General features: G+C 40.3%; 1 protein-coding gene across 2 annotated transcripts; it reads left to right on the top strand.

Annotated features, from left to right (window-relative positions):
* Positions 1 to 1,125: 1,125 nt before the first annotated feature.
* xrn2 (5'-3' exoribonuclease 2) lies at positions 1,126 to 25,961 on the top strand. Of its 2 annotated transcripts, none has more exons than XM_061754295.1 (31): positions 1,126 to 1,369; positions 1,909 to 2,036; positions 2,168 to 2,279; positions 2,397 to 2,508; positions 2,593 to 2,651; positions 2,999 to 3,088; positions 3,532 to 3,604; positions 4,665 to 4,715; positions 4,832 to 4,989; positions 5,063 to 5,137; positions 6,371 to 6,504; positions 6,806 to 6,863; positions 6,961 to 7,068; positions 7,150 to 7,194; positions 7,354 to 7,485; positions 7,646 to 7,696; positions 8,581 to 8,675; positions 9,103 to 9,238; positions 11,680 to 11,787; positions 11,858 to 11,947; positions 13,067 to 13,139; positions 13,217 to 13,300; positions 13,702 to 13,799; positions 13,869 to 13,948; positions 14,061 to 14,117; positions 14,992 to 15,060; positions 15,189 to 15,317; positions 17,124 to 17,245; positions 22,950 to 23,013; positions 24,727 to 24,916; positions 25,723 to 25,961. In XM_061754295.1, exons 1-31 carry the CDS (start codon positions 1,295 to 1,297, stop codon positions 25,789 to 25,791), a joined length of 2,925 nt encoding a protein of 974 aa, XP_061610279.1. In that variant the 5' UTR covers positions 1,126 to 1,294; the 3' UTR covers positions 25,792 to 25,961. The 2 variants fall into 2 exon arrangements, with proteins under 2 accessions (XP_061610279.1, XP_061610280.1); XM_061754296.1 differs by having other exon boundaries at positions 1,127 to 1,369; positions 8,584 to 8,675.
* Positions 25,962 to 26,039: the final 78 nt, after the last annotated feature.

Raw genomic sequence — 26,039 nt, 5'->3', positions numbered from 1 at the left:
GATGATCGTTTTCTAAGGGTGAAAAACTTAGATTTGCGCACCTACGATTGTTTTTCGCGGGCTATAAAATACATTTCCATGGCCGGAGCAGCGCCAGAGCTATGCACGCCACTGCTGTACAGTGGCATTGAACTCAACTCATTACACAACAAGCAGCAGGTTGGCACATGTGATGAGTAAATATTCTTGAAAAAAGAGGCTTCAAGCTGTTTATTGCCACGCTCAAACTAAACATCAAATAATTATGTCGTGTATTTAAAACGACCACATAGCCGACACTAGCTTAATGCTCACATACAATGGGAAACTCCATAGGCACATGGGCTAACAATTAGCATCTATGTGGCAGTTATTATTATTACCCTTTGAGCAACAGGTGTCTGAACAAATGGTGCAATTGATGGAGTTTATTTTTGATTGGATTTGATTATTTCCTTACTGTATGTTTTTATTTTTATAAAGTATAATATTAAGTGCTATTTTTTTACTCATGAAAAAACACATTACGAAAAGCATTTTTTGGGGTGGGGGGGGGGGTTCCAACAGATTAATGGCATTTCAGTTCATTTCAATAGGAAAAGAACATTTTAGATACAAGTGTTTTCGGTCCGCACCGTTTTAGTGCTTTGTTGTTTTTATTGTTTTTCACGTTGCTATTAATTTGTTGTGTGAATCGTCCTATGTTAAACTGTTTTTATATGTTTTAGTTTTACATAATGCACAGCGCTTTATTTGCAACTGTGGTTGCTTTTAAAGTGCTCTACAAATAAACTTAAGTTGAGGAAACACCGAAGGCACTCCTGTGTAAAAGAATAACATATTTATGTGAACATATAACATGTATTTTAAGTTTATGTGATACAAAGAGGAATATTTATTTAATCCTAATAATCAATTGTAATTAAATGCAGATGTTCCATAAATCAAGTAGTGCACGTCTCAGATATGTATGCATTTTTATGCAGAATTGTATGTGTCTTAATTGGTTATTTAAACGAAGAGGATGTCATCGCAGACATTTAACGGAGCCAGTGCAGATCTTGCAGTACTGTTTCTGGCCGGTAGCATCACTGTGGCAGCACTGCGAGGCGGCGCCGATGTTTCCCCGGAAGCGTTCATCGGCTTGACCCGGAAAAAATACACAATTCCCGAGCAGCATGGAGCTACTAGCATCGGAAAATTAGCAGCCTCGATTATTATTTAGGAATTCGTGTTTTACTTGACGTTTTAACGCAATTCTGTTCGCGTTTATAAGTTTTAATCGCACAGCTGGGAAAGCAAGAGTTTACCGGAAATGGGAGTCCCGGCGTTTTTCCGTTGGCTTAGTCGCAAATATCCCTCCATTATTGTACATTGTGTGGAGGAGAGGGTAAGCCGTTAGCATAATACATTGCAAAACAGACACCTGTGCGTGGTGATTAACGTTTATATGACGACTTGTTTAGAATGTTATGCTTTTTGCACATTGCTGATCCTAAGTCCCGTGAATTCAATTTCACTAAAACGAAAGCAACTGGAACACGGTTATTCGGTCTGGGGACATTGTGTACTTTCACTTTGCTGCCAGTGCTCCAGCTCTCCAAGTTGACTAAATATTAAGCAAGTTTACTCTAAATTTACGACCTTGACTTTCATTTTGACATTGAAGAATTGAGCAGTTGCCTTAATTGTCTCTGACGCTAATGCAACGTAAATTGTCGTGGCCTTCGTCATGCTCAATCTAAAATTACGTTTGTGTCTAATAACAATAAAAATAAAAATGTATCCATCTGTAACATTTGGGTCTGAAAGGAATATCATAGAAATATGTAATGGAGTATGTGTTTTCAATTAATCTTTGTTCCTGAGGTTGCACCGTGTCTCCTTTTTATGTTTGCTTCATTAACATTTACGGTTTGTGTCTTCCAGGGTAAAGAGTGCAATGACGTGCGTATCCCCGTCGACACAACCAAGCCAAACCCCAATGAGGTGGAGTTTGACAATTTGTACTTGGACATGAACGGCATCATTCACCCTTGTACACATCCAGAGGACAAGTACGAAGTGCTATCTTTTTTTTATTGTTTATTTGTAGGACATGTTATTTTTAAATGGATGTGGATGTTGTGTTTTTTTTATTTAAATGTATTTAGTGGGTCCTTACCTCCTCACTTGTGTGTGTCCACAGACCAGCGCCCAAAAACGAGGATGAGATGATGGTGGCCATCTTTGAGTACATTGACCGTCTGGTCAATATCGTGCGTCCAAGGAGAGTTTTGTACATGGCCATCGATGGTGTGGTAAGTAACTCTGATCCAATCAACAATTTCTTAATGAAGATAACGTTTTGGAAGCACAGCATGGTAAGAAGCTGTGAGAGGTGCACCAAAATGATCTTAATGTTAAACTCCAACCAGGCTCCACGTGCCAAAATGAACCAGCAGCGCTCTCGGCGCTTTCGCGCCTCTAAAGAAGGCATGGAGCTTACTGATGAGAAGCAACGCATGCGGGAGGAGGTCATCCAGAGAGGTTGGTCTTCCCGTACCCGAGTCTACTGGTAACTCATCATACAAATGCTACATCTGACGTGTGTGCATGTGTCTTCCTACACAGGAGGTTACCTGCCGCCTGAGGAGATTAAAGAGAGGTTTGACAGCAACTGCATCACACCAGTAAGTTCATTAAAAAATATAGGTTACGTTGACTTAGACGTTTGTGACAAAGCTTGTAATCTAACTTGCACGTATATCAAATAAATTTTTCTTGCATGTTTTTAACCCATTAACTGGCAGCTGTTTTCAAGCAGAGTTCCCCATTATTGAAGGTCTTCAACGCCTGCTTGTTGAAAAACGTACTTGTCGAATGTATTTGTTGGTGGCAGTGAATTATTGGAAACCAGTTGGCAAATTTAAACGCCTGTGGCAGTGAATGAGTTAATTGGTTTTTTTCTCCCTCCCTTCCCCCCCACTGTAAATAAAATTTGTCGTTAGCAAGCTCTTGGCGTGTCATGTGTCTCCAGGGGACAGAGTTCATGGACAACCTGGCACAGTGTCTTCGCTACTACGTTGCGGACAGAGTCAGTAATGACCCAGGATGGCAAAACATCACGGTGAGCTTGTCTCTGCCGCCAACTGTTACTCACAGTGCTATTAATCAATTCTACTGATTGAAAAGGGACATTTCTGTTGCGATCAAGTAGGAAAGAAAAACAATAAACCCCTCTTTCTCATGGGGGATGCATGATTTTGGAGAGTTGGTGCGCATCAGTATATAATAGCAATGTAAGGTATAATGCCAGCTTTAACGATACATTGTTTGGTAAGGCTCAATATCTGTGACATTTAAAAAATATATAAATAAATAAACATTTTAAGTTGTGGTTTTGGGGATGTGAGATTGTGCGAATGGTGAGCAGCGATATATCAGGGGAACACTGTACCCTCACTGGCCACTTCGTATTTTGAAAACCTTATTAATCTACATTTGATGGTTGACTGTACGTTGACTCCATAATGTCACTAACAGTTTTATTTTCCTTTCGGGATCTTGAAGGTCTTCCTGTCTGATGCTAGCGTTCCAGGCGAAGGCGAACATAAGATCATGGACTACATCAGGAGACAGAGAGGTTCTGCTCGCTCATGAGATGGCAGTGCAAATGGCAAAAAAGTGATAAAAATAAAAGTACTGGGGCTCATAGTGATGTGAGGAAAACAGCGTGTCCAAATTCTCTTGCCCATATCGTGCAGCGGTTCTGAAGCGGCAGTCTTCAAAAGAATTTGCAATAAGTTGTCATATTTTAAAAACGGAATACCTACATATGGGGGCCGGCGCACCAATAAAACAATTACTCCTCACTACCTTAGCTTCAGGATAAAGCTCCGATTGTGGCATCCCTTATGAATGTTTTTTTTATTTTTTATTTTATTTTTATTTTTTTTTGATAATACAGGAATTGTTGTTAGTTTTTTTTTAAGATCAAAGCCTATTTTTTCAGAAATTATTCAAGTTTTTTTAGAGACTAAATGTCCAAATATTACAACACTGTGACTTCTCTCTTTATACTTAAATTTCATATTTCGGGTATCTTGGGAAAAATACAGCTGTTAGATTACCATTTTGTATTCTTACAAAATGTCTATATGTGAAGATATTTTTCTTTTAAAACTAACTTTTATTGTCAACTTTACAACTTTTTCTGAAAAAAAATATGAATTCGTTATAATATTCCGACTTTTGTCAAATAGGCAATTTTTTAATACCATACCAGTGGCATCAAGGGGTACATATGGTTATTTTTAATTGGCATAAGGATTACGGTGGGCTACGTGGAAAAATTTCTGACCTGCAGGGGACCCCAAAATGTTTGAGAACCCCTGATCCTGACTCTCAGTGAGTAATTGACAACCCCCTAAAAAGAACTATAATTCCATTTCAATGCCACAAAATAGTGGCAAAGCATTAATTTTGTCTAAATGAAATTCCTCAACTCCAACATAGTTTCTTGGCACAAAGAAGGCGACAAAGCACACTTGTCTAAATGAAGGCCCTCAGTTCACTTAAACATAGTTCCTTTGCACCAACATACTATTTTTATTGCTTTGACCTGAGCACAAAAAGCGCATGATGTCATGTTAATGTTTGTATTTAGCACAAATCTTGGCAAACATTTTGTTTGTCGTCCACAGGTCAGCCCAACCATGACCCCAACACCCATCACTGCCTGTGCGGTGCTGACGGTCAGTCTTAAATACACATTTAATGTAACCTATCATTAGTTCATTATAATCATTAGTATGACATTACAGTTATTCTAAAAATAAATATGCTTTGTCACTGTGTGGTGACTAATCAGCGGACCTCATCATGTTGGGCTTGGCTACTCACGAGCCCAACTTCACCATCATCCGGGAGGAGTTCAAACCCAACAAGCCCCGACCCTGTGGACTCTGCGGACAAATAGGCCACGAAATCAAAGAATGTCAGGGCGTCGCCCGAGAAAAGCAAGGCCAGGTCAGATCATCTCTCACTTTTATTATTAATAGATGAAAATAAAACATGTTTGTTTAACTTATTTGTCTTCCAGCATGATGAATTTGCAGGGACCATGCCAGTGTCTGAGCAGGAGTTTATTTTCATCAGACTGTCTGTGCTCAGAGAGGTACAGTTTGTGTCTGTCGCTTTTGGTTTGTGTCTCTCGGTGTGTGTGTGTGTGTGTTAGGGCTGCAACGATTATTTGAATAATTCGATTACAGAAAAAGCCAAAGCAAATGTGTCAAGCTTCGCAGAGATCATTTTTCCACACAAACTAATGTTACTGTAGTCGCGCACACCACTCCGTGCAGAGATAAGTTGACGGGAAAAGAGTCCATATAATCCATCCATCCATTTTCTGAGCCGCTTCTCCTCACTAGGGTCGCGGGCGTGCTAGAGCCCATCCCAGGTATCATCGGGCAGGAGGCGGGGTACACCCTGAACCGGTTGCCAGCCAATCGCAGGGCACACATAAAAAAAAAAAAACATTCGCACTCACATTCACACCTGCGGGCAATTTAGAGTTGTCAATTAACCTACCATGCATGTTTTGGGGATGTGGGAGGAAACCGGAGTGCCCGGAGAAAACCCACGCAGGCACGGGGAGAACATGGAAACTCCACAAAGGCGGGGCCGGGGATTAAACCCCAGTCCTCAAAACTGTGAGGCTGACGCACTAACCAGTCGCCCACCGTGCCGCCTCCATATAATCCATTGGGATCATTTCGCTCTTAAAAACAAACAATGTGTACTACAACCGTATGTCTACGATGACCCACACAAAAGTTAATATATCACTGCTGGCTCATTCAATATAGCCTACCATCGCGAGTTTGAAAACGCCCTCCCCCCCCCACACACACACACGCGTGGTCAAAAATAGACACAACCGCCGGTGCACTTTCAATTGCTTTATTGGAAAACGGTAAGAAAACAAACGCGTAATTAGCACATTGATTCACGAGCTGCCATTGGCCATAACTCGGACCAAGAAATTCAACAAGCAGGCAGTTAGCAACCAGCCGACTCTACACCCTCATTCGCGGACGCCCACGTCGCTCACCAGGCCACGGTGTGCCTTTTAAAGCAATACACTCTCAAAAGTCACAGACATTATAATAGAACGTGAGGATGGCAAACACAAGTGGACAAAAATAATACCTACACCTCACATGAACAGGTTGATGTGTTTTTAATGCGAAATCCATTTTGTCCGAGTAATTGCTAGATAGATAGAATAATCAATTCTAAAAATATTTGATAGCTGCAGCCCTCTGCGGGACTCTCTGTGTTTCTGTACATGTGTGTGTGTGCATCTCTTGTCACTGTGACACGCTAACGGCGCTGCATTGTGTTTCAGTATCTGTCTCGAGAGTTGACCATGGCCAGTCTGCCCTTTCCTTTTGACTTTGAGAGGAGCATCGACGACTGGGTGTTCATGTGTTTCTTTGTCGGAAACGACTTTCTCCCTCACCTGCCGTCCTTGGAAATCAGGTCATATCCACTGTTCTCTAAGTGTCAGAATCATCTTTATCTGTCCAAAAAACACACAAGGAATTTGTCTACGGTAGTTGGAGCCGCTCTAGTACGACAACAGACAGTCAATTGACAGAGAACACTTTTGAGACATAAAGACATTGACAAAAACAGTCACTGAGCAATGTGACTAATGTGTGTGTGTGTGTGTGTGTATCTCCATGTGTGTGTCTGTGGGTTTATGTGTGAAGCTCTAAAACAGTTTCAAATAGCAAGGCGCAACCAATCTAACACTTGATGTTATGCTATCATCTTCCAGAGAGGGGGCGATAGATCGACTGGTCAAGATCTACAAAGATGTGGTGCACAAAACAGGAGTAAGTATGGTCCAGTTAAAGCGTGGGCTCCTTGCTGCCGTGCATGCTGGGAAATGTAGTGAAGTCGTGGGCCTAGATGACAGCTGTGTGTGTACAGGGCTACCTAACAGAAAACGGCTACGTCAACCTGGCACGTGTTGAGATGATCATGGATGCTGTGGGCGTGGCTGAGGACAATATCTTCAAAAAACGCAAAGAAGATGATGCAAGACTTTTTTCTGACTTTAAAGATATAAATCACATAATGAAGGTGGTCAATGTTATTAAAATAGTTTCACTCTTTTAGGAGAGCTTTAAGAGAAGGATGAAAGAGAAACGACAAAGGATGAAGGTAAGTTACTTGAATTAGTCATCAGTTGAATATTAAAATCTATTCTAAAACTAACTGGAAGCCAATGTAATGATGCTCAAATTGTGGTAAGGACTTGAAGCAGCACCTCAGTTTTCATTTAAAAAAAAATAATAATAATATTTGGTTTAATGAACACAGAGGGAGCAGCAAGGCCCTGCCTACCTCACCGGGGGCCATTTCGCCCCTCACGCGCTGGGCAGAGGACGCACGCCAGACGCCGTGGAGAACGCCCGCCACCAAGCCTACGACATGAGGATGCAGTCCAACAGGGTGCGTCCTGAAAATTCCACAATGTGCTTTGAGTTGTTTAAAAAAAAAAAAAACTGTCTCCTTGTTGTTCACTTTAGGAAGTTGATTTTTTCGAGTACATTGAATGAATGTTTGAAAAAAAAAGGTCGAAGAAATGTTTTCAATGTGTGTTCTTGTACAGGATGCCGCTCAGTCCCTGAAGGCCATGATGAGGAATGGCGGTGGTGGCAACGTGAGTTCTAAATTTGCTAGAATAAACACTCTTGCATTGTATAGCTACACTTTAGCATTCCTATTGGACGATAGCTGACATTAAACGACAGATATCATTTGTAAATCACTTGATGAAATTCACCATGTTGCTTGCTTTTTTTTTTATTTATTTTTTTTATAATTATATAATGTCCAATGTTGCTGTCAATCATGTGGAAGTCAGGGCATGCAAGTAGTGTAGAGCAGCATATTTTTGATGGACTGGCATAGAAACAAATAAAAAATGATTACACTGAATGTAGTTGTAATAATTTCTCTTTAATGAGCCGGTTCCAACTTGGGGTATGTCCAATTTACTTCGTAATTTAATTTTCACCGTCAGTCCGCCGACTTCACAAAGCTAAAATGTTGAAAATGGAAGCAAAGTATTCAGTGCTTTTTGTGACAATCTCTCTACTGTATTTTCTGTCTTGATTTTAATCCAGAACACCGGCAGTGCACTCCAAAGACCTTTTTTTACAAACTTTTGTTAGTTTCCAACCTACTTATTTCCTACTGTATCATGTGACCGAGACCAGCAGTGTGACATGTACTGAGGCACAGGTGGGCGTACCTGATTTTCAAAATAAAACTTCTTCAGGCTCTATATAAGGGGGGAAAAACAATCTTGCGGGGAAAACGCTCAACGCTTGTTAGGGATCAGGAAAAGTCTAGCAAATCTTAGAGGACAAAAAGCAAAACTTATTTTTCAAATTATATATACATTTTCATATGATATACATTTTCTGTCAGCAAATGGGAAAAGATTTAAAACCAAAAATAGAATTTTTGTTGAAAAAAGTCTGGCGTTTGATTTTGAGGCCATATCGCTCAGCCATTGAATGAATGTTTGTGTGGCGTCAGCAGTCTGCGGGCCCCAGCGACGATGCCAACAACAACAGAGGCGTGAAGAGGAAAGCGGACAGTGACGATGAGCCTGAGCCAGAGGACAACGTCAGGTAGGCGCAGTGGGCCAGGCCGGAACGTGGTGTCAACATAACACTGACAGTCGTGGTTACTCTCACACATGAATGAGCAGACATGAGTATGCATGACACGCGCACACACACATACACATCCTCCCTGCACAATTAAGATGGAAAGCAGTCAATTCCTGTGTGACGCACTTAACAAATCTGCTAAATCCGCCGGAGTGATTTGGTATTCATGGAGACTTCCCCTTCAGTAGACGGCGCTCCCCGCAGGCCGCCCCAGGCCTCTGCGGTGGCACAGATGCCGCGCGCCCTCCATTTTTTGAATTTCCCAAGATCTCAAAACCAATCAAAAATTCCGCTCACGCAGAAATTGGAGGCATCTTTGAATGAAACCCAATTGATTGACATTTCAAGTTATGAGGTGTTTCTCCTAAACACGAGCTGTTGGCAGGTTGTGGGAGGATGGCTGGAAGCAGCGCTACTACAAGACCAAGTTTGACGTTGACGTGTCTGATGAAGGTTTCAGGCAGAAGGTGGTCCAGTCGTATGTGGAGGGTCTGTGTTGGGTGCTGCGCTACTACTACCAGGTGAGGCCACGCTCGCCACTTTCTGCTTCCCTCGACGCCATAACCACCAGCAAACATCTGTTCAGTTGGGAACAAAGTATTGAATGTATTACATCGCAGTAAGGATCCACCATATATATTTGGTATAGATGTCCAAAGACGTGCCGGCATTCTTTTTAAAACCATCTCACGTTTTCGGAATTTTTCCTCTTATGTTCTGTCAAACAACCAATGAAAACCGCTTTTATGACAGTGTCTTTTTAACATTTACCGGCTCAACTATTTGTCGTGACACTTTTTTTAACGGACAACGCAATGAAGAATAGCGTTAATCGTTGTTACTGTTTTGCTAAACTAATTGACGCCCCCTTTAAGGTTTATAATTGCGTATGTCAATAGTTTAAACCTTAATTATAAAACAAACTATAAACCCCAAACACTTTATCATTTCAAACATAGCTTTTATTTATTTATTTAACCTATATTTATCCAAGTAAGGCAATTGAGAATTGATTTTCACTTGCTGTGCCGACCTGGCCCTCAGGCAGCAGACAACAGAGTAAATTAAATAAGTATAGGTATAATAAAGTATCATATAAATATGCAGTACATATACTTAAGGTAAACAAGGTTTCTAAATGATAATTGATTATAGAAATAGTTGTCGATAAATTGAATTGTTGCACATCAAATGATGTCAGACTTCTGCCTTTTGCTTGGTCCCCGAATGGAACACCTGCCTCTAGGAATTCCATTGCACCGCTCATCTTGTTATTCTGTCAAAGAGGAGGTGGCTCAAATAATCAGTTTTGTAACCAAAGTGACATGTTCACATATGGATTGTTTGCCGAGTGATGAAAGGTGTTACTGGTTTAAAATGTGCGTCGTAAGTGCGCCCTCTTTATAGAGCTGAGGGGGACAGTGGGAGGATCAAGGGGGATGGAGGGGGGTCTCCACATGCTCCAAAGCAAGTCTCAGCGGGCTGCTCTGAATTGATTAAAAGGTCCTCGGCAGACGGGACGTGTCTGCTCGGCTCTGCCGCACATTCACGGTGTCGCTGCCAACGGCGTTACCATCACGCACGGATCGCCAAGTGACCCGCGAGGGGGAGGAAGGAGGGGACATGGGCTTTGCCCAAAACACTGAAGACGTGATTCACACTTTGCTCCCTAAATCACTTTTTATCATCCCCACTATGATGAGGACCTTCTATTTGTTTTACGTCTATCGTGGGGAGCTCAAACGGATAGCAACGATTTGAGAGCTGGAATTCGACACACTTATTTATTTTTTTTTCTTCTCACTGCTTGGATCCCAAAATAATTTTGAAACAATGTTAAATTCAATGACTTATCCTTGTGCTTCATAAACGGCATTTTAAATCTCTACATGGTGTCTTGGTCATTAGTTTGATAAAAGCCAATGTTTAGTATGCCAAATGCAGTTTCATAAGTTAAAACTCCTTAAAGCATTTTACAATAAAATGTTTCTACTTTGTGGATTTAAAACAAAGCACAAATATCTGCAGGGGAATCATAGTACTACTCAACCACAAAAGTCTTAATAATTTTTAAAAAATCCAAATATATACTATTTAGAGCCCTTGTAAATGTAGACCTTTTAATATTTTCTTCACCCTCAGTGTATTTGAGGCAACCAAAATCTTAGAAACAACTCTCTAAAGTTTTATACAAACAAAAAAACAGGGAAAAAAATCACTGTATACAGTACATTTTAAATAAATAGCATTCTGACCGTGTCAGTCAAATGTATTATCTTTGTAAAGGCCTTTTTTTTTCTGTCGTTCATTAATTTATGTTCCTAATGAAGTCTTCCTTGTCGATGTTATATACAGTTGTTTTTGTTAAGAATCCTCCACTAATGATTTTTAATTACAATATTGGCTAGCTGGGGCTAATCAAGGATGAAATGCTGTTTTTTGCTGACAACCCCAACAACATTTGCTGACCCCTAGGATGCAGTCACAGACCAAGTTGTGACAAGACAAACTGTCTTATTAGCATAAATGATGCCTACCAGGCCTCTGAGCCTTTTATTATGCTAACACCTCATTTCAACATTTAAATGAGCAGTGTACTTTTGTGCAACGGGTGTAGCAGCTCTTTGGTGTTGATCCCTCGTTTACACGTTACAGCGCAACGTTCCAAAAAGTATAAATCAAGTTGAAGTGCAGTTCCTCCCTGTGCTGAAATCTGAAGGAGTCTGAATGTGAATTGAGGAGTTTAAATGTCAGACTTAGTCCCGTGGGATGGACTTTTAATCTGAAGCGCCGCCACAGATTCTGTTGAGAAAGGGCAAAGTTAAAGAGATATTTGGACGAAGATGTGCTGCTGGTTGACATAATCCGGTGGAATCACAGGGATAACTGCAACATCATAGCGTGGTGACACAATTAATTGAAAAGAAAACAACAATACATGGCCACTTTTGTGTGCTTGCAGGGCTGTGCCTCATGGAAGTGGTACTTCCCCTTTCACTATGCCCCCTTCGCCTCAGACTTCAAAGACATTCAAGGAATGTTCTCTGACTTTGAGAGAGGAACCAAACCGGTACGTGAGTGACTGTTGGTTGATGGGGCCTGTATGAAGCCACTATTAATTTGTTTGTACGTATGCACAGTTCAAGCCCCTAGAGCAGCTGATGGGAGTGTTTCCTGCCGCCAGTGGCAACTTCTTGCCAGAAACATGGCGGAACCTAATGACGAGTCCAGTGAGTGAGCAACACATTTACAATTGCAGAATGTAGTACAAATCAATTTGAGATATTTGAATCAGATTTCTACAATGTATTTGGTGTTTATCAAATTTCTTAATCCCACTGCATAGTCAAGGATTTTTTGTGTGTGTTGTTGTTGATGCTTTATAGATCCAGGACCATCAAAATTGCATCACTCTCTCCAGTAACAAATAACACGATATAATACATGAAATTAAAAAGATGTATAAAATTGAAAGAAATTAGTTATCTACAATTATGTAAATGCCAGACTGCATATTCGTTGGTTCTTAAATTAAGAAAACAATTGACGTACAATTCCCTTCGACAACTCACTTGGTTGCCAGGTAACAATTTATATCTCTAAATAATAGTTTTTCTTACTATTCATAGTATGATTTTGCCTTGTCCTAATCTAGGAGCAAAACATTACGAGTGCCCCAACTCAGGAGTTACAAGCTGTGACTTTGCTGTATTTATTTATTTTTTGCTATTTTGTTAGCAAACATTTGAAGTGGAAAAGAAAATGGAGCAATTAAGGTATAGTAATGGCTTTGCAAATGGGCAAAGCGAGGAATAGTCGTTGACGAACCTTCAGCCATTTATTGAACGCGACAATGACAAAATACAAAATGACAACACTTGCAAGGAGCCACTCAGACGCCAGCTCCTGACATCACCAACTAGGCCACACGCCTCAAAGGCACACATCCAACACAAATACTGTAGTATGGTAAATACAGTATTTAGACTTATAGTTTCTTTACATTCTGTGTTTTTATACAATACAGTGCCATTTTAAATAATGTAACAAAATAGTGCTTTGCGGGCATCTTTATGGATTTCAACAAGGAACATTTAGTTCATGTACAAGTAAATTAAATTACGAGCTTGGTCACTGAATGAATTACTGCCTTGATGGGGTGGTGCCCATATAGAAGTGTATTAAGGCAAAAAAACTTCAAATATGTGCTCATTAATTGATAATTTCCACATGTCTATTCAGTTGCTTTTGCAATTCATATGTTAAATTGTCAAGAGACTTTTTGGAGCACCCTGGATTTTGGAGGTCAGTGTTCTAGTTGTCGAAATGAAGAATGTGTTGTGACGCAGGACTCTTCCATCATCGACTTCTACCCTGACGATTTTGCGATAGACCTGAATGGGAAGAAGTACGCCTGGCAAGGTGAAACATCTGTCATCTACTTCCTTGATGCTTAGCGTGTGTTTTGTTGACACTTCTTTGCCGTTTCCTTCTTGAAGGCGTAGCCCTGTTGCCGTTTGTGGACGAACGGCGTCTGTGGGCCGCACTGGCCGATGTCTATCCAGACCTCACATCCGAAGAAGGTCAGTCGCTTTTTGGTAACCTTGCGTCCTTATCGCACGTCACACTTGAACCCAAAGTGCGATCTAAAGTCACTTTAGAGGAGACATATTAGACATACCTTGACTTAAGTGTATAATTTGTTCTGTGACCAAGCTCGTAACTCAAGTTACTTGTTTTTTTTACTTTCTTTTTTCTCAAATGAAATGAATTGAAATGCCATCATTTCAGTTGGGACAGATGATTTGAGAAACGAGTGTTTAAGTTACTAGTGTGGTCACGGAACAGATTTAACTCTTACCTCAAGGCACCATTGTAGTTGTCTGAGGCCCACCCTCACAGGTTGAGCGCAACTCCCTTATTGGAGCACCTGCTGTGTACATATGGCCAGTGAAAAACAAAGGTTTATTTGTCGGTGTTCCAGTGAGGAGAAACAGTCTGGGAAGTGACATGGTGTTTGTTGGGAAGTCTCACCCGCTGTCGGACTTCATCCAGGAACTCTACCGTGCAGAATCTCATGAGGTAACCCGAGCGGATATTCCTCTAAATATGTGCAGTTGCAGATGAGATCACGTTGCCGTTGTCTTTTAGCCTACTGAGGTGCCTGCAGAGCTCTGTCATGGAATCCAAGGTACATTATCTCTTGATGACGACCCTATCCTACCAGATAAGTAAGGACCGCTTACTCATGCTCCCTCTTGCACATTCCCCGTCAGAAGGCGAGTCGTTTTCCTGTCTGACCCGCTCGCGTGCTCACTTGCCTTTTACCTTTTTGTCCTTCAGGACAGTGAGCTCGCCCATCCCAATGCTGCGGGACATCGCACAGAACAGCGCCATCGGGTAAGAACGTTTTGGCACTTGTGTTTCCATCACAGCAGCAGTACAGTGTTCCCTCGCTTTATTACGGTTTGTCCTTCGTACTTCTTCCATATCACAAATTTTGAATACTACAATGGACTTACAAGTTAAATTCGTTCTGTGACCACACGTAACTCAGAACACTCACGTCTCGAAAAATCTTTTCTCACTGATATGATTTGGAATGCTATTAATCAGTTCCAGCCCCCCAAAACATGCCGCCAAAAATGTTCATAACATAAGTAATAAAAATAGCACGTTAACACTGTTGTACTTCATGAAGATGTGCAATAATAATATAATTAAATAGAATGTAAAAAAAATATACAGTCTGTGTATCATGATTTCATGCTTTCATTCAATGGGAATTGTCCATCTGATGTGTGTGCCTTGGCCACCAGGTCGCATAATAATCCACGAAGACACACTTCACGTAGTTTTTATGAAACAGACTGTCACAAACTTCAGTGATATTAATTGTTTTTCTCAGAGGATAACCATGTATCCCTGTGAGTATTGTTATATCGTCTGTCTTCATGTGTTGCCACCGTTTGTGTTCAAATATAAGTTGTGTAAAGGCTTAAAGTACTGCGATATCGATGCTTCTTTCATTAGCCCATCGATGGAGTCTCCCATTATGTGTTAGCATTAAGCTAGCAAACTTTCATTAAGCAAAGCTTTGTGGTTTTATTTCAACACAATGTGTAATTATTTTTGTTTTATACTAAGTTTGACAGTAAACTTCAGCCGGGAGTGTCAAGAAGGCAAATAAGCCTCATCGCCATAAAATTAAAAATAGCAATGGAAAAAAAGTGTTGCTTTTATTTGAATTCAACATATTTGTGTTGTTTTCCAGAGTAAGGTTCAAGGATCCCCAGTATGATGAGGGCTTTGTGTTCAAGGCTGTCCTTCTTCCCGGAGCCAGGTCAGTGACACTTTTACTTTAAATGTTTGTTATTGAGTAGAACATAGCTCTTGTAGATGTCTTTCTGTATTTGTAGTGCGTAGTGTGACGATGACTTTGACAAATGACTTTGTGTGTGCTACCGTCAGGCTTCCCACTAATGTGCTGAAGCCGGAGGACTGGGATAGGCGGGGGAACCAGCCATGGAGACCCCAGCTGGGTTTCAACCCAAACAGGCAGCAGGCTCACTTGGACCAGTCGGGCTTCAGAGCTCTGGGGTGAGTTTCTTAGGGGCCACACTCGTAATAATGGCAAAATAAATATGGAATGAGTTCTGGTTAAGACGTGTGCTACATCGCTCTACTGCTAATTTACACTTACACGCGGCACTTACAGCTCTCAAAATAATGAATTTTGATACACAAATGCTGTATAAACATAGAAACAAGCAACATAACAATACTCTCAGGCGTAGATTCTTCAAAATCGTGAAACATGAGTTATATAAACACTATTAGATCGTGACGTCTACTTTCTTTGTTACTGCAAGCGTGGATCTCATTGCATGCACCACATTGCCCCTTAGCGGTCAAGATGCACACAGCAGTAACAGCGTTCCAAACTAGACACAGACAGACAGGGGCTGTACAAGCACCTCGAGCCTCACTACATTATTCCTATCCGCCGCAATATTGTCGCTAAAACTATACCCCAGATGCATAAATTTTAAAGGTGTGTTGCCGTATATGTGGAGAAAGTAAATTCTGTTCCTACCATATACTGACAGTAAAAAATAACTGAAGTCGACTTGAATTATTGTTGTGTAAGTGTAATTTGTATTTGAGGTTTTTTTTTCATGGTCTTTAATTTAATTGTATAATATGATTATGTTTAAGTTAAACAGTAGTTTCAAATTAAATATATTTTTGGTTTATATAGGTTATATTATTTTTCAGGATTTTCTAATTTTTTTAAAATTACACAATTGAATATTCTTGTTTAAGGTTAAACTTTATGTAACGCATTGGTTAACCATAAATATCAGTTCGTCCTCATACCTACCGTTGCTGACTATTGTTCTCTGTTTGAGTAATAACACTTGATTGAAGCATTTTAATATGATTTGTGTTGATATCGGATCAATATTGGTATCGGCAATACTCAAGGCTGCAATATCGGTATCGTATTGAAGCTGAAAGAGTTGTATTGGGACATACCTTAGTCACTACAGCCTCTTTTTTCTTTGGAAAATACTGGATCCATGGCTGTTGTATTGTTTTTTCAAATTTTCATTAATCAAAAAAATGTGTGAAATATGCACGTCATCTTACAAAATGTATTATGTCACAGATATGTAGAGAATATACACTATGCTAAAATGTAATGTGGTCAGTGTAAAGCTTGTATAACGTCCATCCACTGTCCCCTCAAAATAACTCAACACAGCCATTAATGTCTAAACCACTCACAACTAAAGTGACCCCTCAGTGAAAATGTTCAAATTTGGCCTGATTAGCAGTTTTTATTCTGTTACAAGGTCTCAAGCATTAATGATGAGCGGGTGTGTTAAATTTGGTGTTCAATATAGCTGTGGGTTGTTATTTTGAGAGGACAGTACTTTAAACTGTTATGCATGTTGTACACTGACTGCTTTACAGTGTAGCCAAGTGTCATTTTTTCAATGTTGCCCCATGAAAAGATATTTTAAAAAAAAACTACAAAAACGTGAGAAGTGTCCTCACTGAGATACTATATTTATTCCATGCAGACTTTGGCAGTGTGTGATATTTATGCGTCTGTACAATCCTTTTCAAAATGTGTAAATGTTTGTTCCGCCCCCCACGCTGGCCATTAAGCAGCCATGCTTGATTATGATCTCCGCTTCCTCCTCCACACGTCCACATTATCATTAGGAAATGGGAATAATTGAACATCTGGCACCCCCTGAAGGTGGCGTGTTCGGAATTCATGATGAGCACCTTTCAAGTTTTTTTTCTTTTTTTTTTTTCTTCTTTTTCTTAAACTGGAGCTTTAGGCTGCGGAGCTGTAGAAAGCATATTTGACATCCTCTTGTCCTCCTGCAGTCACTCCCTCAGAAACCAACACAGCGGAGGAGGACAGTACAGCAATGCTCCGCCTCCCAGCAGCTACAACCACCACGGAAACTACCGCTCCCCCCGCGGCGGCCATCAGCAGTCCTTCCAACGTAAGACGCAGACACAAAAGCAGCCTGCTACCACAAGTCAGACTTTAGTTAGGGTTTTCATACAAAATGTCATTGAAATCAGGTTTAATTGATGTAAATATGTCCTATTCCTTTAAAAATGACATTTTTGTGTGTGACAAAAATAACCTCAATAGGTGAAACATAACTGGTTAAAGACCATATAAAACTTTTTGTTTTAACCCCTCGCACAGATTTCCAACACGTTTAAACTTATTAAAAAACAAACACTTTTTATTATTATTCCTTAGTGCTTGTTCGCCAAATTAGAGCCAAATCATGCTTGCTTCCGTTTATCACTGTTTATTGTGAAACGGACACACAAACATCTGCTGAACACTTCTTTTTAGTTTAAAATGGCTTACTTTAACCAGGATCCCTTGCCTCCTCGTGGCTGTGGTCTGATTCGCGCTGGCCTCTGTCCCGTAAAATGCGTAAACCCACGCTGGCTGGCAACATCTTCCTCTACTCAGCCAGCTATTTAGCTTAGCTACTAGTTAGCAGTAGATAGCTATTTCTTATCAATCATCTGGCACGATGTGTGGAACGAATCTTGCATAAGTTTATCCAATTCGTCTACCATGATCAGAGTCTGCCATGAACATCTGTGCAGCTCCTCGCGGCCATCAGACGCCTCCTTTTGCAGAGATTATCATCTTGAGGGAGACTACGGCTCCATATTACAGGTGTTCGGGTACATCTGTGACTACAACTGCGCATATGCGCATGCACAGCAAGTCAAAACGGCGGCGGGAGAAAACAACACATTGCAGCTCTTCTCAGAATATAATACGTACTTTGATTTGTTTTCATTCAAATGCAAAAACTGTGATTCCCGTTTAGTTTTTTTTTTTTTTAAAGCGAGCTCTCGAGTAAATCCGAATTGCCACTCATTCGTTCATAGCACCAAAATTAATTTTTGTCTCTTACCGAAAATCAAACAATACCCCGGAAACGTTGAGGGCACTATATAGGAGGGGATAACCAAACTATCTCAAACTCTCTTTCTCCAAATTCAATGATCCCGATAGGATGTTGCCGCAAAGTATTGTGGGTATAGCCGCACAAACAGTCTGAAGGGCCTTGAAAGCCAAGTTAAGTTCCCCCTTTAATGACGTGGCTCCCCCCGCCCCCGCGGAGAGGCCGCTTTGGGGTCTTTGTGCGCCGCCGTTCCACCAGCTTGCGGCCACTAAGCAGCTGTGCCCAAGCTCTGCTGGTGGCCATTGTTGAGCTAAAGCTACAAACTAACAAGTCCGCCCAACCTCTGACCTGGTTTCAATTAGAAAGTAGAAGTAACAAGTGCACACAAATACCTCACCAATTCACTTCATTTTAACTACTACATCCTTTTAAAAATTGTTTACTTGTATCAAACTCAAGGCCAGTGCGTTTTCAGAAAACAAGAAAAACAAAAACAAAATGGTCAAGCACATTTTCACTTTTTGACATTGTGACATTATGTTAAAAATGACTTAAGCAATTATCCTATTAGGCTAACGAAATGTTTTATCTTTTCATGGGACAACACAGAAATGCAACTTTGCTACAATGTGAACTTGTCAGTGTCCACCTTGTATAACATTGTAAATGTACCCTCCCCTCATAGACAGCCCAACTCATGGCTACTGTATTTATGGCTAACCTGCTGGCAATACACTGACTACACCCCTAAGTGAAAATGTTCAAAGTTGGCACAGCCAGCCATTTTCCCTCCTAAGTGTCATGTGACTCGTTAGTTTTACAAGGTCTCAGGTGTGAGTAGAGGAAAAGTCTGTTAAATTTGGTGTTAGTGCTCTCATGCCGTCTCATACTAGTTACTGGAAGTGAGGAAAAAAAGCTCTGGAGATCTGAAAAGAAAATTAAGTTGTTCATTACATTGTGCACGTAATTGTTCTGCCTGTCACTCGACATCGCTGGTAGGGCCGCAATTAGTGATTATTTTGATAATTGATTGTTTTTTTTTTTTGTTCTCAACGATTCGGATTTAAAATAAATTCTATGCCTTTATAAAAAAAATAGGATATTTCAAAATGATAGTGCAGAAAATGCACAAACATAAATTGATTATTACTGGTTTGGTCCGTAACGTCAGAAAATAGGCAAATACGTTGATCATTGTTTTCCAAAGGAAAAGCAGATATTTGTAGATGTATTGTTTTGATTAAACACATAATCCCTCTGCTTTCATGGAGGACTACAGAAATCTGAGAATATTTTTAAGAGGCTGGCATTCTGATGATTTGGACAATTTTAAATTAAATTAAATCTGTAAACAATTGATAATCAAAATAGTTGTCGATTAATTTGATAATCAATTAGCTGTCAGTCGATTAATTGTTGCACCTCTCGTCGCTGGCATAGAGCAACGAAAATACAGTGCATTTGATGTAAATTATTTTCTGACCAATCAAGTGAAATTGGATAGTTTCCCATAGCAAAAATGACACAAAGTATATATAATCTCAATTTTCACAAACTCACGTAGTGTGTGTCCAATGACTTATTCGGTTTTATGAATGGCAACAGGTGTTTGCACGGGTTGTGTACCTTCTGCCATTTAATTGTTATGCCTGTTGCTATACGTCACTAGCATAGATAGATGACCATAGCTACATTTGTAGTAACTAGTTTTCTAACCAATGAAGTGAAATTGGTCATTTCCCTAGGCACAGTTGGTTGGGAATCACTGTGGTTTAATCTAAGGAAAGTTTTCCTACGACGCGATGACATTGCGGACGTCTGCAAACAAAACAAAACAAAAACGCCTCAGTGTTTTTGTTGGAGCTGAGTCAAATAGTCGCCGTCGAAATTGAAAAGAGGCGTTTAGTTGCGGAGCGGCTCGTAATCAGTCCCTAATACAGTGGCCACTGGGTGCTGTCAGGATTTGAAGACGTAATCCTTTTTTTGGCCTTTGTGTGCGCACACTGGAGGCCCAGACGCTCTCAGATCATGGCTAATTAAAGAGATTGACAGGTGTCCACTTGTCATTCCCTCTCTTTTGAGGCAGGGCCGGCACCCAGCAAAGGAAGGCCCGCACGTTGTGGTGTTATAATTGGAAGCCGACTGGGTGGTCCACTTGAGCTGTGTTGGTGGAAAAGATCATCAAACGGGAAAAGTCGGCCACAATAACGCCGTGACCGTGCGTGGCGCCAGTAGTTGGCCAGCTTGACGCCAAATCTGTGCTCTACCCAATATTTCCTACTTGACCTCCAATTCAAGTTGTTTCTCCTTTCTCAAAAGATGCAACAAATATAACTATTGGGCTGGGTGATCTGGCTTTAAATTAAATCTTTTTTACAAAAATCAGGTTTTAATCTTCCCACATTCAACAAAAGTTTTGCTTTTTGTTTTTCCTTGTGGGATTTCATGTTCATTAATTCCATAGAGAGTTTTTATTGACAGATAAGGTGCAAAATAAGTGCTTCCTTTTTGAATGGCAATATCCTTTCTGTCATAATGCACAGTCCACTCCAAAAATATTGGAACGGCAAGGTCAATTCCTTTTGTTTTTGTTGTATACTGAAGACATTTGGGTTTGAGATCAAAAGATGAGTATGAGGAGAAAAAAAAATCTGAATTCCACCTTTATTTTCATGGTGTTTACATCTATATGTGTTAAACAACTCAGGACAGAGCACCTTTTTGTTTGAACCCATCCAGGTTTCAATTGAGCAAAAGTATTGTAACATGTGACTAATGGGTGTTTTTAGTTGCTCAGGTGTTGCCTTGTAGATTGGTTCCTTAAACATGAGAGAGTGCTTGTTTTTGGCTTTGACCTGTGACAACTGCATTTGCTGTTAATTAAACACGAAGACCAGAGAGCTGTCAATGGCAGAAAGGCAAACCATTTTTAAGCTGAGAGAAGGAAAATCGATCAGAGTTTTTGCACAAACATTGGGCATAGCCAATACAGCGATTTGGAATGTCCTGAAAAAGAGAAAAAACTACTGGTGTACTGAGCAACAGACATTGAACAGGTCAGCCAAGGGTATCGACAGCACTTGTTGACAGAAGCATTGTGAGAGCTGTGAAGAAACACCCAAAGACAACAGTCAGTGACATCACTGCCAACCTCCACAAGGCAGGGGTGAAGGTATCACAATCCCCTGTACGAAGAAGACTTCGAGAGACGAAATATACAGGCCATACCACTAGATGCAAACCACTCATCAGCAAAAAGAATCGGAAAGCCAGATTGGATTATGCAAAGTACAGAGATGAGCCACAAAAGTTTTGAAACAAAGTTTTATGGACTGATGAGACCAAGATTAACCTCTACCAAAGTGATGGAAAGGCCAACGTATGGAGAAAGAGAGGATCTGCTTATGATCCAAAACACACAAGCTCATCTGTGAAGCATGGTGGAGGTAATGTCATGGCTTGGGCTTGCATAGCTGCTTCTGTCTTCTAGTCTTTATTGATAAATTCTGAAGTCTACAAAACCATTTTGTCTGGCAATTTACAGAAAATGCATCCAGATTAATTGAGAGAAGCTTCATCATGCAACAAGACAATGACCCAAAACACACTGCCAACACAACAAAGGACTTCATCAGTGGAGAAAAAGTGGAAGGTCGTAGACTGGCCAAGTCAATCAACGGACCTTAACCCAATAGAGCATGCATTTTACCTTAAGGGAGAAACCCCCAGAAACAAACAAGAAGAAAGAAGCTCCAGTCCAGGCCTGGAAAAGAACTTCAAATGAAGACTGTAACCATCTGGTGAAGTCAATGGGTCGCAAGCTTGATGCCGTTATTGCAAGTAAGGGTTATGCCACCTAATATTAAAAGTAATTAACTTTAAGTTAATTTAATTAACTCACTCATTTTATATTTGGAGGTCTGCTCCAATACTTTTGCTCACTAGAAAAATGGGTGGCTTCAAACCACAGGTGCTCTGTCCTGAGTTAACACATCTAGATCTAAATACCATGAAATGAAAGCTGGAATTCTGAACTTCCCTCATATTCATCTTTTGATTTGAAACCCAAATATCTTCACTATACAACAAATCAACAAACGCTTGATGTAAACACAATCCTTAATAAATGAACATTTTCTTTGTTCAACAGTTTTAACAAAAAATATTCTCGCCACTTTTTTTCAAAGACTTGACTTCTAGCGTGCTTTATTTTTTCATTATTTCAAACGTGAGCAGTTTTCTTTTTGTGAGGAGCATTTACAGCTGCTCCATAAGACGTAAGAATTATTATTTTTATTTTTATTTTTTAAAAAGGAGTTGCAGGGATGTAAAGTGCGTGCTCGAGCCTAGTAGTCACATCATGTCCAAGGAGGCGTCTACATCCTGGCGTGCAGGTGGACTGGCTAAACAAACAGGCAGCTGGTCATCTCCATGACAACAGTGGATCTGGAAGAAGCCTTTGGATACTTTTTCTCTTCCCCCCCCCCCCCCCCCACTCAAGTGGGTCTTTGTGAAGGGTCTGCGGTGATGGAAGCGACCCACTTGAGGAGTCCACAATGCTGCCGGCTCTATGCTTTTTTTCATTTGCTCAACAAAACATGCAAATGTCCCCCTTGGCCCCTCTGAGCTCGCTAAAACTTGATTTGATCTCTGCTGATGTCACGCATCGGGTCCATCATGGCAGCCCCGATTTTACATTGGGCTCCTTCTGGTCTTTGTAAGTGAGCAGAACCTGTTATGATGCGTGTTTCTTTGTCGTGTGCAGATTCCAGATCAGGCGGCCTGTTGGGAACTCCGCCATCCTTCCAGCACCAGCCTCAGTTTCCTCGGTGAGTCCACTCTTTTGATGGTTTAAAGAGGGTCGTGTGTTTGTGTTAAATCAGGTCAAAATTGACCTAGACCCGAGCCTTGAAAAGCCGTTTGAGCATTCAGTTGATATCCTTGAGAATCCAGTTGAAGGTCCATGTACTAATATCCAGTTTGTCTTCACTAGTAAGAGTTGGGCATCGTTTGAATTTGAGCGATTGCGGTTCCGATTCTGGTTCCTTATTTCGATCCCGGTTCCTAATGAGTCACGATTCCGATTCTTTTAGGAGTCTGTGTCAAAAAAGTTTGCATGGTTTAAATAAAGGGTGTCCAAAGTATGAACATCCATTTTCTTAGCAGCCCGTAGTATAGACTAAAATGAACATTTGACTCTGGGTTCTTTATAACCACTATCAATATCAAACCTATGAACTCAAAGGCAATGTGTGTAGAACTAACCCAGTTGACTTAATATTCATTGTTTCAGCTAAAAGTTAAATCTAGCACTGTTAAAATTGTTATTTGGGACTGTTTTCTCACGTCAAATGGGTTTATATGTGCAAGTTTTAACTTTACTTCCTATTTTAAGCTTGTAGCCTTTTATTTGGGCGCAGCCGCTTCTGCTTAATTTCGGCCCACCTCTGGCTCATAAAAACTGACATCAGGAAAATAATCTGACCGGCGTACCATGAGTTGGGTTATTTTGAAGGCCAAAGGCGGTATTACATATTTCACAGTTGTAAATCCTCCTAAAATTGAAGAGGGATTTTCTTTTTTTGCTGCCAACATCTCACATGATTTTGTGGATTTTCAAACGTGTAATTGTCGGTTGGAACCAAGCCGGTCTGATTTCATAGGGGGGGAAGCATCTTTAATGAGCGTTAGATCATATTTTAGGCTTTCTGCATATGATGAACTAAGCAAGTATTTTTCAAGGAGTGGTGGCCTGGTTTGAGAAAAAGAACACCTTTTTTAAAAATATAATATATGTAGGTAATTTACAGTGGAAGTGGTTGTTTGAGCAAGTGGGATGCCTGTGCCAGTGACGAGAGTGGTACCAACTTTGCCTCAACTTGAATCAGTAAAACCCCTGAAAAGTTAAATGTTTTATGGGTCATGTGCAGCACAGGTGTCAAACTGGAGTCAGTGGGGCCAGATCTGTGACGCCACATCATTTTATCTGGCCTGCTAAAGCAAATCAAATGTCTACTTCTTGTTTCTTATTAAAATCTGTACCAAAATTACAAATTGTCTTTACTATTAATTCATTCACTGCCTTGGATGATTCTATTTCTCAACTGGATTCCAACAGTTTACTGCCATCGACATATATATTGTTCAAGTATGTTTTTTTTTTTTAAGGTGTGGCATTAGGGTCCCACCAAGCTCATCTGTGAAATTTAGGATTGTAAACTAACAGATGCCTGTAGATGGCGGTGTTGTATCACTTTGGATTATAGACCAGCACAGTTTTTGGGTAGAAGATAAAGATTAGGGGGTGAATCTCAGCTTGTCACGTCGATCATGAGGGAAAGAACAGGTCGAACGCAGCGTATGTATACGTATGGTTTAAACAGTGCGTGTGTCGCTATTGTGAGAAAAGATGACTCCGTTCATGAAGTCACTGGCAAACGCCATGTAAAAAAAGCCACAGACCTTCAACTCGAGCCATGTGGTGATGACCGTCGCTCTGAGAAGAGAGTTGTAGTGAACGTGATGTTTGTTTGTGTTTGCAGACAGCAACAGCAGTACCGTGGCGGCCCTCACAGCTGGGACCGGGCCATGCAGTCGCAGGAGGCGGCGTACCATCACAACGCCAGCCGTAGCGGCGGCGGGGCCGGGCCGAGCGGCTACCAGCAGCGCTTTGAGCAGCACAGAGGAAGCGACTGGCGCGAGCGGCAGGAAGAGCGCGGACAGCAGTATCAGGTACTAAAAATAAAAACACTCAGCCCGAAATTGTCCTCTCATCGTTTTCTTTTTATAGATTTATATTCAAATACAGTCACAAAGTCACTTTTTTTTTTATTACACATCAGTCGTCACTGAACTAATACCAACTATTATTATAATAATAATGTGCATTCACTTTATTATGAAATGATTAATTTGGGGTGAACATGTGGAGATTGCATGTATTTGAGTATGTATTAATATATTTTGGATTCCATATGTTGATGGATAATTTATCTTAGGTCATACCTGTTTGGTGAAGAGGTACGATTTAAATAAATTCTAACTTCTTCCTGCTTTTTTGGACAGCGGTTTTTCAGTATGTAATATTTATATTTTCAATTGTTTTATCTCTTAGTTTTTGTGCTGCATGTTTGAAACAAGTTTAATTTAAAAAAATAAATATGATCTCCACATGCATAGGTCTTCTGTTTTTTTTTATAATTTGAGTTTCATCATGTAATTTTTCTTTCCAAATTTGTGGTATTTAGTTCATTAATAATGTTATAAATGATCATGTTTCCTAAATCTGCTGCAATGGGACAAAATGTCAAAAATCTTTCCAAATATCTGTTGAAGATAATGTACTAATGTTGTGTTGGTGGATTTCACTGCTCAAGTGAAATCTTTCAGCCTTGGCAGAGGTCTGAGCTCACTTTTTTGGATTGATTTTATTTTCACAGGCTTTTACATTGACATCCTTTCTGTTTACGTTGGGGTGAAACATGAGTATAATTCATCTGAAGTGCATTTGACAGCCTTCAAATTTCTTTTGTTTTTAGGGCTACAGCAGCTCCAACAGAGGACGTTACCCTGCACCACCGCCGTCCAGAAGATACAACTGGAACTGAAAATTTTTTCGTTTTACCTGTCACATGATTATTTTTTTTTTTTTTATTCTGCATCTTTAAAATACTTTCGTCCAGATAAGCAGAGCTTTTAAACACAGTCAATGTATCTTTGAGAGATTCTCCAATGTCTTTTACCACACTGTCAAATAAAAGAACAAGTCATGTGGAAACTTGTGCATTTTTCTTGTATTTCATCCAGCGTCAAAATGTTTAAAATATTGTAGCGTATTTCGAATATTTAGAATGAA

This window comes from Phyllopteryx taeniolatus, chromosome 18 (genome assembly GCF_024500385.1).
Source record: "Phyllopteryx taeniolatus isolate TA_2022b chromosome 18, UOR_Ptae_1.2, whole genome shotgun sequence".
Lineage (NCBI taxonomy): Eukaryota > Metazoa > Chordata > Actinopteri > Syngnathiformes > Syngnathidae > Phyllopteryx > Phyllopteryx taeniolatus.
Note: the sequence above shows the minus strand (reverse complement) of the source record. Positions and strands in the feature narration are given on the sequence as shown.